Genomic DNA, 13545 nt, shown 5'->3' on the forward strand with positions numbered 1-13545 from the left:
AGGTGTTTAAATGGGATATACTTCCTTAGAAAACTTAATTTCTTGCTGTAAAAATTAAATGGTTTCAAAGATTAGCATATGTTCCAGTTTGATTATATCACAAGTTTTGGTAATGAACTAGATAAGCCTAGAAATCTTATAAGAAAACTTTAATCTAATGATTATTTCCCTTATTTACAAGTATCTCTGTTTCGTAGGACCTGGAGAAGACTTTAGATGTTTTTAACATAATTTTAGCAAGGCAACAAGCACAAGTCGAGGTAATCATTTTTATTAGTTCATTTGATGTTTTCAACATGTTAATACAGCTCTTTTAAATCTAGGATCAGGACATCTAAGTTTTATGGGAAGTTATTCAGATTTACCTAAAGTAGAGAAGAGATTTAAGTTTTCATTGATTAATTTAGTATCAGAAGAAAATAAATTGGAGTTCTAGAAAAAAGCTACGAACACTAAGGTGAAGAGCTTTGAACATTTATAATTCCTATTTGAAATACATGGAAAAGAAAGCAAATCGAGATCAGTTATCATCTTAGCAACTTAGAATGCTTTTGTTAACCTTTCTATGTGCAGGACTCCAGTTTCTCTTTCATACTTATGTACCTACTTGTTTTTTATCTTTCATTTAAAAAAACTTCTTTTGTTTGTTTCTTTTTTCCTGTTTCCTCTTTCTTATCTCGTATCTCTTTCCTCTTGTCTTCTTTCACTTTCCTTCTTTACAAAGTTGGACTGAATTATGTTTGTAATTGTTCATAATTGCTTATGTATTGTGCCTTGTTCTGTGTAGTTTGTATAATTGTGTCGGATGTTTCAGTGATAAGCTCCAAGCAGTACAACTCACTGTAGAAAAGTTAGAAATACAGATCAACAATGGAGAGAGAACCATCTCACAGGCTCTTCTCAGTCGTAGTCACTAATGTTAACACTTTTCTGTGTATTCTGTTAGTCCTTTTTGTAGCTATAAATTCTCTCTACCCATACTCATTTTAAAAATGAGATTAAAGCATACACAATTTTTCATTTATTTAGCAAGTGCTCATTGAGTTTTGGTTTTTCTAGCCTTACGATTAAGAGTATGGAGTTGAGAATCAGAGCATCTGAATAATAATAGTTCCAGCTTTGCTATCTTCTAATTGTGTGATTTGGGGATGTTTAATTTCTTCTTGCCTTATTTTTGAAAAATGGCATTAATTATTAGTACCTGCGTCATAGGGTTATTGTAAGGAGTATGGCTAGTCCCTGTGAGGCAGTTAGATTACTGGGGGCATAGCACGTAGTAATTAGTAAGTGGTTTTTTCCTTCATCACTGTTTGCGTATTACACAGAAATCCACATAACAGACATAACTTTCTTTTTTACATTCCATTAGGAGAGGATAATAAGCATATACTTACATGAAGTCAGTAGGAATGGATGGAGAGAGGGTTGGGGCTGGGCAGTATTGATAGACATTGCTGTTGTAGACTGGAGGGTTAGAGAAAATCTTACTGGGGAGATGTTTGAGCAAAGACAGAGGAAGCTGAGGGAGTCATTCAGAAAGGTTTCTAAGGGGAAGGATTATTCCTGCAGAAAGAGTGAAGCATAGCCAGCTCAACGGTCTTGGGGTGGTGGGAACATATCTGCTGCGGGGGGGGGGGGGGAGTGGTGACCAGTGAGTCAGAGGAGGAAGGAGTGAAAGGGGTGCTGTGGGAAGGAGGAGGATGTCAGATTCTGCAGAATCTTGCAAACTGAAGTGTAGATTTTTGCTTGTGTTCTGAGTTCGGAAGCTGTGTATGGTTTTTGAGAACAGGACGGTATAATGTGGTGGTTTTAGAACTCTGGCTGCCTTGAAAGCAGGCTGTAAGAGAGTGGCAGGAGGAGGGCAGGGAGACTCTTTGGATGTGGCTGAGATAATTGAGGTCAGTGGTAGTGACTTCCTGGGGAAGTTTGCAGTGAAGTGGAGAAAAAGGGTCGATGGAGTACAGGGCCAGTGTTTCCTGCCTGATTAGATGTGTGTGTACGAGAGCGAAGAGATGACTTTAAGGATTTTTTCTGAGCATGGTTGGAAGGACATAGTCCCTATTCTGTGAGATGAGGAAGGCTGGATTTAGCAAGTGTGAGCGAGGTGCGAGAAGTTCAGGGGTTCAGCAGGCAGCTGGGTGCATGATTGTGGAGTTAGCAGAGAAATCTGCGCTGGTGTGTGAATCTGGAAAGGGTCAGCCTGTAGGTTGCATTGACAGTCATGCGATTGGATGAGATCATTGAACTTCTTGGAGTAGCAGAAGAAGCGGACAGTACTGAAGATCTGAAGCACCCTGTTGTTATGGTCAGTGAGATGGGCAAAGCCCAGCAAAGATGCCCCTGAAGGGGCTGCTGGAGGTGTAGTCGAGAAGCTGTCTGAATGCAGTGTGTTCATACTGGAGTAGAGGAGAATTTCAGGGAAGGCAGGGTCACCTGCCTCATCATTTGAGGTGGCACTGAGAGTTAAGTATTACATTAAAAACCTTTAAAGTTACACAAATATATTTATAGATAAAGGTGCGATATCATACATATATACACACATATCTCAAAACCATACTCTCATGCACACATAAATGTATTGTGGTTACTTGACTGTTCGCATCTGTTATCTTTTCTGTTGAGAATTGGTCACATATTTCTATTTTTCTTCCTTGTTTTTGTTCTTATATTAGCATATTTTTGTTTTATATGTCCTGTTAGGTGAACATGATACTGCTGTATACTTACATTGTTATCTGTATATATATTTTGCCCTTTTGATGTTGTACTGTAGCTCTGTGAGCACTGATTATATTTCTTCCCCGATCTATTTTTCTCTGTATTTTAAAAATTGAATAGTTTCAATTGTTCTCTTTTGAAAGTCACTCTTCTATCATCTCCATTTTGCTATTGAGCTTATCCTGTGAGCTCTTTAATTTCAGAAACTAAGTTACTTGACTGTTGGTACCTGTTACCGTTAAGGTTGAGAACTGGCCACTTTTCCCTGTTTTCTCTCTTTTTTTTTAATGTCAAGTGATTACAGATTGTATTTTTGATGTTGGGGCTACTGTAGCATGTAGTCTTTGGATCCCGTTATACTTGTCTGGAAAATGTGATTATCACAAAACCTGGTTAGGTTCTGGTCCTAAGGTGTGCATTGCCTTCTGTGGATGGTGGCTCAAGTCTGAATTGAGTTCCTTACCCTTCAGCATGTAGATATGAATCTGTTACACGCATGAATTGTATGGGGGTTAATTTGAGCTCTGCTAGAGGGATGGTTTATGTCTCAGTTCAGGTCTCTAAGCCTTTGTCTCTTTGGTTGAATCAGTTTCATACATAATGAATCTTGGATTGAATTGGATTGTAGGCAGATTCACGTGCAGAAGTAAGGGCTAGTCTCTGCTCTGTCCCCCATAGGATTTCTCATTGTATACTCTGGCCAGCATGGACTTACTTTCTGGTTGTTTGGTCAGAAATAAGGATTTCTCAGGGTTGTAGCTGCCTGCACAGCTGTGCTGCACGTATTTCTTGCAGCTCCCTTCCTTGGTTGGAGCCAGGTGTGGTACTTTTCTGTGGGTCTGTAGGAGCTTAGGATAGAATAACACACTTAGACTACTTCAGTTTCTGTGGGCAGGAAGTCTCGGCATGGCTTGGCTGAGCCTTCTGCTTGGGAAGAGATCAGAATACTGCAAGGTGTTACCTGGGATGTAGTATCAGCTGAAGCATGGCTGACATACTCCATTCTCACTAGTTGAATGTACTTTGGATTTACCGTCTTTCGGCTTTGGGGTGGATTACTGTTTGTCTGTTGCCTGCTGACTCCAGGCTTCTCCTACCTCTTAAGTGTCACTTTCTGTTTCTTGCCTTCTGAGTCATGTGCTTCTCGTAACTTGGCAGCTTACTTCTTCAAAGGGAGAGGGAGACTCCCCCAGGAGGGCTGCTGTGGTACTAGGCTTATAACAGCAACTCCCACACTGCACAGAGTGAATGCGTTGTACCACCGTTGGTTAGAAACAAGTCAGAAGGCACACCCGCATTCACAGGCAAGAGTTCACCCAAGAGCGGGAGATGCTGGGGCACATCACTGAGAAAAACAGAAGACACGGAAACTCAAAACTCTTGTGTGTTGGTTCTCCATGTTTGGGTCCCTTTCTACCATCTGTCTGCTTTGCCTACTTTCAGGCTCTGATGAATGTTTTTTAAAATATGTTTGGAATTCTTAGTTTTAATCAGTAGAAAGGAAGGGCTAATACCACCATGGAGTCAAAACAGATTTGGTAATAAATTACCAATTCGGTAATAAATTTTTGTAATAAAGAGCATTTTTAATAGAAGGTACAGGCAGAAACTTGAAAGGAACGAGAGAGAATGGAAGACTAGGAACTGGAGACTCTGAGTAAGTACAGACAGTGTGTGCAAGGGGAACGGAAATGAGTGGCAGCGTGGGAGATGTGGAATCAAGAGGCTTTATATCTTGCTTCTTGTTGTTTTCTTGGTTTTTATTTTATTTTTTAAGTTACTAGGGTTTAGTGCTGCTACTGTTACTTGTTGCGCATCATTTAAACAACTGGGTAGCTTTCCAGTCTGTGCAGGTATCAGAATATGTGTCGCTGTTTGCATTAGCTGTATTCCATTGTGACACTAGTGGGTAGTCTTGTCTATCTTGAGAATAGTTTGCATTTATAAGATCAGATTCCTTAGTGGATAGTTGTTGGGTCAGGGAGTACAAATATTTTAAAGAGTTGTTTGCCATTTGTGAATTGTTCTAATGAAACAGAAATGAATCACTGGAGGAAACAGATACTTTCAGGCCTCCTTAAATCACTTGGGTTCCATTGTGTGCTGTTAGGGCCACTTGCAGCTGCTCAGAACTTGAGGATGGATTACTGGACAAGGAAGGGCGGGTATAGGGCAAACAGAGGCAGTGCAGTTTATTTAAGATTGGCAGTTCTCATTGTGGAGCCAGAGAGTTTTAAATCAGGGCTGAAGTTTTGCTTACTGTAATCCCTTTGTGAGTCAGGGAAGGATGTGGGTCACGGATACGTGGAACAGGTGAGAGGGCTGTGCTGGATCTGTGTTTCTGTTGGTCACTTGTATGAGCACTTTGATTTTTAACAGACACATGTAAAAGAGGTCTCTGTGTGTGTGTGTAAAAATTTTAAACTCTGAAATAATTATAGAGCCATTACAGAAAATAAGCAGCAAAGATATTTTTCAGAGTCCCTGTGTCTCTTTGACTCAGTTTCCCCCAGGGGTTACATCTAATGTAAGTTAAAACACAGTATCAGAACCAGGATTTGAAATTGGTACTGTTTGAGTAGAGTTTCTGATAGCTGTCACGTTTTTAAGTGGTGATTCTTAGATTTTTAAAATGGTAATCGTTTTAAAATGGTAATCATCAAAACAAATCAAAGAGTTTTTAATGAACTCTTTATTTTCTTCATAGTCTTTGTCATTGAGGTTAGTGTTTTCATTAGATGTTTTTGTATTAATTTATATCTTTTCTCTTTATTAAGTCTTTCTACATTTTTTTACCTTGTAGTAGAACAGGGGATCAGAGCTGGGACTTTCACACTCAGCTCCATCCCCAGCCATGTTTATAATTTTTTTCTTTTGAGAAAAAGTATTGCTAACTTTTTGGGTGTGTGTGTCAGTAAACTTGAACATCTTGCCTCAACCTCCCAAGTGCTGGCTGGAATTATTGTATGCACCACCTTGCCTAATTGTTTTTCTATTTTTGAATTTATTTTGAAACGCTTTGAAAATTTTAGCATGTTGATCACATCTCTAATTGAGATTTCAACTTTGATAGTGACTTTATCTTCCTTTAAAATAATTTTTTTTTTTTTTTTTTGTAGCAGGAATCAAACTCAGGACTTTGTGCTTGTCAGGCAGGTGCTGCGCTGCTGAGCTGCATCCCTGGCCCTGAAAGAATTTTTTAAAAGATACTTAAGTAGAGATTTGAAAAAGAGAAAATTGAATGTTGCCATCTGTTATCCCATTACTTGATGTCTCTTAACAGAGTATTTATTTTAATGTTTTAATGATATTTTTCAATGAATTCATGTTTTTTCAAAATAAAAATGTATCTCGTTAAAATACATGTTTTTATTATCATAAATTAGATTTTTTTATGGAGACTAAAATGATGGTTATAATTTGTGTCTACTCTTTTAAAGTGATCAGTTTACTTAAAAAATTTTAATACTCAGGTGCCTTGCAGTTTTTCTGGCATTTAGGTTTATGAAGGATGCTTCATAAATCCTCCCATTTGTGAAGTGCAGGTATCCAGGAGGGGTTCCAGGGTGCCATCTCAGGCTGCATTTTCCTGGAAGGGTTGTCAGTACTGTAATTCAGACCTTTCAAACTCCAGATGGTAGGCATGTGATTGGGTATCCTTTGCAGAGTAGCTTAGTTTCATCTGCTGTGAAAGAGTTGAAGCAGCTGGGTCTCAAAATGGAGGTAAAACCGCCGCCCGGTCGCCCCCAGCCCGACTCTGGCCGTCGCCGTCGCCGCCGGGGGGAGGAGGGCCATGATCCAAAGGAACCAGAGCAGTTGAGGAAACTGTTTATTGGTGGTCTGAGCTTTGAAACTACAGATGATAGTTTAAGAGAACATTTTGAGAAATGGGGCACACTCACAGATTGTGTGGTAATGAGAGATCCCCAAACAAAACGCTCCAGGGGCTTCGGTTTTGTGACTTACTCTTGTGTGGAAGAGGTGGATGCAGCAATGTGTGCTCGACCACACAAAGTTGATGGGCGTGTAGTGGAACCAAAGAGAGCTGTTTCTAGAGAGGATTCAGTAAAGCCTGGTGCCCATCTAACAGTGAAGAAAATTTTTGTTGGTGGTATTAAAGAAGATACAGAAGAATATAATTTGAGAGACTACTTTGAAAAGTATGGCAAGATTGAAACCATAGAAGTTATGGAAGACAGGCAGAGTGGGAAAAAGAGAGGATTTGCTTTTGTAACTTTTGATGATCACGATACAGTTGATAAAATTGTTGTTCAGAAATAGCACACTATTAATGGGCATAGTTGTGAAGTGAAAAAGGCCCTTTCTAAACAAGAGATGCAGTCTGCTGGATCACAAAGAGGTCGTGGAGGTGGCTCTGGCAACTTTATGGGTCGTGGAGGAAACTTTGGAGGTGGTGGAGGGAATTTTGGCCGTGGTGGAAACTTTGGTGGAAGAGGCGGCTATGGTGGTGGAGGTGGCAGCAGAGGTAGTTATGGAGGAGGTGATGGTGGGAACTATGGTGGTGGACCTGGTTACAGTAGTAGAGGAGGATATGGTGGAGGACCAGGATATGGAAACCAAGGTGGTGGATACGGTGGTGGTGGTGGAGGATATGATGGTTACAACGAAGGAGGCAATTTTGGTGGTGGTAACTATGGTGGTGGTGGGAACTATAATGATTTTGGAAATTACAGTGGACAACAGCAGTCAAATTATGGACCCATGAAGGGGGGCAGTTTTGGTGGCAGAAGCTCTGGTAGTCCTTATGGTGGTGGTTATGGATCTGGTGGTGGAAGTGGTGGATATGGTAGCAGAAGGTTTTAAAAAAAACAACAGAAAAGGGCTACAGTTCTTAGCAGGAGAGAGAGCGAGGAGTTGTCAGGAAAGCTGCAGGTTACTTTGAGACAGTCGTCCCAAATGCATTAGAGGAACTGTAAAAATCTGCCACAGAAGGAACGATGATCCATAGTCAGAAAAGTTACTGCAGCTTAAACAGGAAACCCTTCTGGTTCAGGACTGTCATAGCCACAGTTTGCAAAAAGTGCAGCTATTGATTAATGCAATGTAGTGTCAATTAGATGTACATTCCTGAGGTCTTTTATCTGTTGTAGCTTTGTCTTTTTCTTTCTTTTCATTACATCAGGTATATTGCCCTGTAAATTGTGGTAGTGGTACCAGGAATAAAAAATTAAGGAATTTTTAACTTTTCAATATTTGTGTAGTTCAGTTTTTCTACACTTTAGTACAGAAACTTTAACATAATGCAGTTTTGAAGGTGTTTCCTTGTGAGTTAACAAGTAAAGAAGATCATTGTTAATTACTATTTTGTATGAATTTTGCTAAAGTTAACTGTAAAGAAACACCTACTGACTTGCAGATTTAAGGGGAATAAATCTATTCTCCCCATTTCAAACCATGATACAAATGGGCACTGACATGTGGAAAGAATAGATATTTGTATGTTTGCAATGTGTGTTTTAGATAAAATAGGATTGGGTATTTAAATTAGCATATTTGTGAATTTAATAGCATTAAGATTACTTTCAAATGAAAAATCTCAAAATTCTTATGGTTTTGTGCATTTTCTTTCAAAATGTAATTATGATTTTTAGTGTGTTAGATTTGCTGAGTCCTAGCTGTGTTTAAAACATCTCCATTCTGCATTTACCTTGGTCACATTTAAACTGCTGCGTAGTATTTGGGTATAAAGAAATGTCTGCTGCCCTCCATTAAATCCCGGGAAAAGGGTAGTGGATGTTTTCCCTCTCTCACATTAAAAACCATTAATTTTTTGAGATAAAGAACCACTAAGCCTGCTGTATCTGAGCAAATTAGTGGATACTTGGTTTTGTTTTCTTTTCAAAGCACACAAGAGGAGACCCTGTTTTTACATCTCGAGTTATTTTTGGGTTTTTTTCCCTTCCCCCAATACAAGCTTTCAGAACAAGAGAATAAAAATCATGCATTATCAAACCCTTAACTGGCTGGCATACTTTCTCCTGTTTTACCCTATACGTTTTGCTGAATGAAACCAAGGGTAGTTTAGGTGTGATTGTTCAGAATCATTCAATGCAGAAGAAATGTAGCACAGTTGTTCAGTACAAGCATCTTATTCCCCAAAGACCTGGATTCAAATTTGGATAATCATCAAGTTCTTAAATTCCCAGAGGACACATTGTGTTATTCTTTGTGTATATTTTAACCTAAATCATGTTGGTGTGAGTTGTCAATTTGTTTGGAAGACCCTGGTTGAGAAAAGAGTTTTTAGATTTAAAGGTCATATAAATCAATGTCTGTTTTGCGCCAGCTAGTGCTTACAATTTCTTTCATTCAAGCCCTAAGTATGTGCCCTGCTGTTACTTTTTCTTTGGCAGTTGAACATTGAATTCAAGATTTTTATTTGGTTTTTAAAGTACTAAGCAAAACAAGCAATAAAAAGGGGAATGGGGCGTGCTAGTGTTTGAATATGCTCTCTTGTTGCTCTAATTCTGTGCCTCTGTGCATTATTAATACTTGAATGCATGCAATGCCAGCATGGAAATCGGTCTTCACAGACAGAAAACACTCACAAACCAATAAATGTAACAGACAACATTCCATTTGTTAATGGGCATATGTGAATAAGCAGTGTAGAAAATAGGCTAATAGAAAATGGTTAAGTCCTTCATAACTAAAAGTGTGGTTATATAAATGGACACTGTCAATGTTCATAAGTTAAACCTTGGGTACCTGGTCAAAATACTGCTTGGGAAACATTTATTAAAATTGAGCTAAATTGTCTCAAGTTCTTTTATTCATACAATAAAGGTTGAAAGAATGGGGGAAAAAAAAAAGAGTTGAAGCAGCTGAACTCCCTGTGGGCTGGTTTTTTTTTTTTTTTTTTTTTTTTTTTTTTGTCTTTTTGAGGCAGAGTCTCTCTACGCAGTTCAGGCTGGCCTTGGCTCACTTTGTAGCCCAGGCTGGTCTCCAACTTGCGATGATCCACCTGCCTCAGCCTCCCAAGTGCTGGGATTACAGGCATGCACCACCATGCCCAGCTTCTGAATGTCCTGTGTTTTGATCTCTGCTGTTGTTGAAGGAAACTCCATTGTTGTAGTTTTGAACCTGGTGTACATTAGAGTCACCTGGGGAATTTTTATAACATATGGATGCCTGGAGCCCCACACCCTTAAGATGGATTTAATTGGGGTGAGCTTGGGCCTTGATGTTTTTCTTAAGCTTCTTGATGATGCACATGCACAGAAAGGATTGAGTACCAGTGAGCTGTGATATCTGCAGTAACTGTCTGTCATTCACTTGTGACTTGCAAATTCAAACAAGATTTTAGTGTTTCACTCCTCCTTGGCATATGATAAATGTCTAACATTTTCTCATGCTTTTAATCTTTATAATTTACTAACCAAGCCTGTTCTCTCTACTATAGAATTGTTCACTATCAGCTTAGAATATTTTATGTTCTAACTGAAAATTTTCTTTGCCTCTGTGTTTTGTTTTTTGGTTTATCTGGTAAGTGGGCAAAGAGAGGGAGTAATAGAAACAGATGAGAAATTTGTTGCGGAGAGAGTCTGATGTGTGATTTCGGGTGCCATCTGTAGCCCTCCTCTCCTGCCATACCATAGTTAGCAAAGCAGCAGTGGATGTGAATTCTGAAATACAATTGCTTTGAACTGATAACGTTTTGGGTATTGAGAACATCTTTCTTTAGTGGAAGCCTTTGCTTTACTAACCTGCAATTCTAGTGCCCTGAACTGAAAGATTTTTGGATTATAACCCTCAGACCAGTCTTACCTGAAACCAGTTGTATTGCTGGTCCGATTTAGTCTCATCAAGATGCTTTCCATAGATACAAGGGTGCTGTTTACCAAATGGTATTGTGAGAATCATTTAAGAAGGACCTGGCTTTTGTGCCTGTTTTAGTCTGACATTGTGTTGAGCATGAAAATGAAGAAAGCATTTATTTTTCAGTTAATTTTTTAATTTTAATTTTTTAGGTGATTCGATCTGGGCAGAAACTAATGAAGAAATCCACTGACACAGGGGAGAAATGGGGAGGCTGGTTTAGTGGGTTTGGGGGTAAGAAGGAGTCTAAGAAAGGTGAAGAATCATTGATTCCTGAAAGTAAGTTCCGAGTCTGCCAGTTTATTGTATATTCATGAGAAAAAATTAGGTAAATTATACCTTAGTCTTCCAGTTGAACTTCATTTCAAAAAACTTTTATTTTGAAAAAAAATCAGCTCAGTATCCTAGTAAATTTATCTCAAGTAAAACTTTTTCTTGAGAAGAATTATATGAAATTTAAAATGTTCAGATTTAGGGGTTTCAGCACTTAGCACTTACCTTTTCCATGAATATTTAATAATAAGTTTCACTTCAGTTTTAAAATTTTCTAAGACCCTCTTTTAAAACCCTTTGCAAACAGAATTTCTTTTGTACCATCTCTTTGTCTTTACTGAAATGGTGAACACAGACAGGTGCTTATTTTTGTCATAGTGGAGTATTAGAGGAAATTACTTGGCTGATTGGTTTTATCGTTTGCCTCTGTTGATTTTGGGACATTTGTTTTGACTTGTTGGTTTTATTTGTAAAGCTGAAGAAATTAATTTCTTGAATTACTGTTTTCCTTGTAGCTATTGATGATCTTATGACCCCTGAGGAGAAGGACAAACTATTCACTGCTATTGGTTACAGCGGGAGCATGCGTCACTTGACTTTGCCCAAGAAGGTAATTACACTGCACTGGAGAGGTGTTTCCATCCTTCCTGCCGCGTGGTCTGTAATTGGATTACATAAGTTCCAACTTTTAACTGCTGGAAATATGTTATTGTTAGTTTCTACTTTACTCTTCAGTTGTTAAATGCTTCCAGTCAGACCTTACCAATTAAAATTTTCCCTTCAACGTTAGATATTAGTGAGTGTAAGGATAATCTGATTAAAAAGTGCTTCTTATAGTTTAAATTGAATCTTTAAAAGTTTTTTTGCTGTGAAACATAACTCATGTAAGAGTTAAAGAAACTGAAATGTCCTGCTCACTTGGTTGATCAGAAAGGACACAAGTGTATAATTACTGTTAGGGTCCAGATTAGTCTTGCCACTGATATAGAACCCCTGTGTATATTCCTGTTCTTGCTTTTCAGAGGCAGTTAATAACCAGCTTTTTGTGTTAACAATTCGTTTGATTTTTGTTTTACTATAAGCACTGATTTTATTTTGTACATTTTTGTCTTTCTCTAAATGGAATTATAAAGTACATGTTTGTGTTTGCTGTGAGGCCCATCCTGTTGTACTGCATATATTTTGCTCATTTTTGTCGCTCCATAGGATTCCAACACTTACAAAAAATAACAAAAGTTATTCATTTGTGCTTCTGTTGATGAACATTTGGGTTGTTCCGTTTCTTCGGTTATTATGAGTAATGCTGCCATGGATTTCTTGTAGGTATCTTTGTAGTGTGTATATCTTAAGATTTCCTGTGTATTATCTACTTAGGAATAAAACTGCTGGGTCATAGGATACGAGTGTATGTAATAGTGTAGTCTCTGAAATCGTTTTGCAAGATGGAAAACATTTCCATTTGCAGATATGAGGATTCTGCATCTTCACCAACACTTGGCATCAATCTTTTAAATTTTAGTGGTGTTAAGCTCTGATTATTTTAAAACAAGAGCTCCCTGTGTAGACCACATTGGCCTTGAGCTTGTTACCTTCATCTTCCTAGCCTCCTGAGTGTTGAGATTGCAAGCTTGTGCCACCATGACTGGCTTGATCTTTGGATAAGGGAATCTTGGCTACTCTAGATCATTCATGCTTCCACATGCTATTCAGAATCATCAGTGTTTCCAGAAGTACATGCTGACGATTTGTTAGAGATTGAACTGAATTTATGGGTTACTTTAGGGAGAGTGGTAATGTCACCAAACTGGATGTTTCGGTTATTTAGTTCCTTTCTGTTTGGCCATGCATGTACTATTACTTTCTGCCCAAAGAGTGCCCATTTCTGTATATTCTTTTTTTTTTTTTTTTGTACTGGGAATCAAACTCAGGACCTTGCACTTACCAGACAGGTGCTGTGCAGCTGAGCTACATCTCTAGTCCTATACATTATTCCTTTTAATACTGGTCTGTTGGTAATTAGTTTTCTAAAAATGTATCTATTTTCCCTTTTTTCTTGAAGGATTCTTTTTTCTGCATATAGAATTATAGATTGTTTGAATTCATTAAGCTATCTTGAGGTCTTATGGGAAATCACTAAAGCTTTTATTTTTCTTTCTTCATTCTCTTTCTCTTTTTAAAATTTCTAATATCTTTAGATTTTATATCTCATGTGTCTGTCTCTTCTTTATTCTGTACATCCAAGTTCTTAATTTAAATTGTTTCCTCTTATTCTCCCATGAGCTGATTGTTTATTCATTAAATTCCTTATTTTTTGTATCGTTTAGTTCTTAAGTTTCTGTTTGGTTCTGTACACTTTTTTTTTTTTTAAAGAATAGCTTTGAAATTCTTTACTAACATGCTCAGTTTTGTCTTTTAGCTCCTTGAGTATAGTGAGCACCACAGTGTACCTCTAAGCTTACACTTCCTGTGAGTGTAAAACGTGATGTCTAGAGTCCCTGTATCTATTCTTTGTGGTTTTTGTTGGGTTTGTTTGGACATATTCTGGATTTGATGAGCATATCTGTATATGTGCCTAATATATTAGATATTGATTTTGCAAATGATATATACTTTTATGTTTTAGAGACATAGGGAAATAGTATCCAGTAAGGTAGATTCTTGTTTCAGGGAGACGTTGTGTTTCTTCCTGGTGTCTGTAGCACCATTACGTGG

General features: G+C 38.1%; 1 protein-coding gene and 1 pseudogene across 1 annotated transcript in view; both read left to right on the top strand.

Moving 5' to 3' along the window:
• LOC106027030 (intermembrane lipid transfer protein VPS13C-like) overlaps positions 1–13545 on the top strand; it is a 74566-nt gene that overhangs the window by 46058 nt on the left and 14963 nt on the right. The window contains exons 14-16 of the mRNA XM_063243578.1: positions 198–260; positions 10713–10839; positions 11349–11443. Of these exons, the coding sequence (XP_063099648.1) occupies positions 198–260; positions 10713–10839; positions 11349–11443 (285 nt within the window). The remainder of the gene's footprint in view (positions 1–197; positions 261–10712; positions 10840–11348; positions 11444–13545) is intronic.
• LOC100714330 (heterogeneous nuclear ribonucleoprotein A3-like) lies at positions 6373–9186 on the top strand (annotated as a pseudogene).

The sequence above is a fragment of the Cavia porcellus genome, unplaced genomic scaffold (genome assembly GCF_034190915.1).
Source record: "Cavia porcellus strain 051 isolate PalLab524CR breed Dunkin Hartley unplaced genomic scaffold, mCavPor4.1 scaffold_38, whole genome shotgun sequence".
Taxonomy (NCBI): Eukaryota; Metazoa; Chordata; class Mammalia; order Rodentia; family Caviidae; genus Cavia; species Cavia porcellus.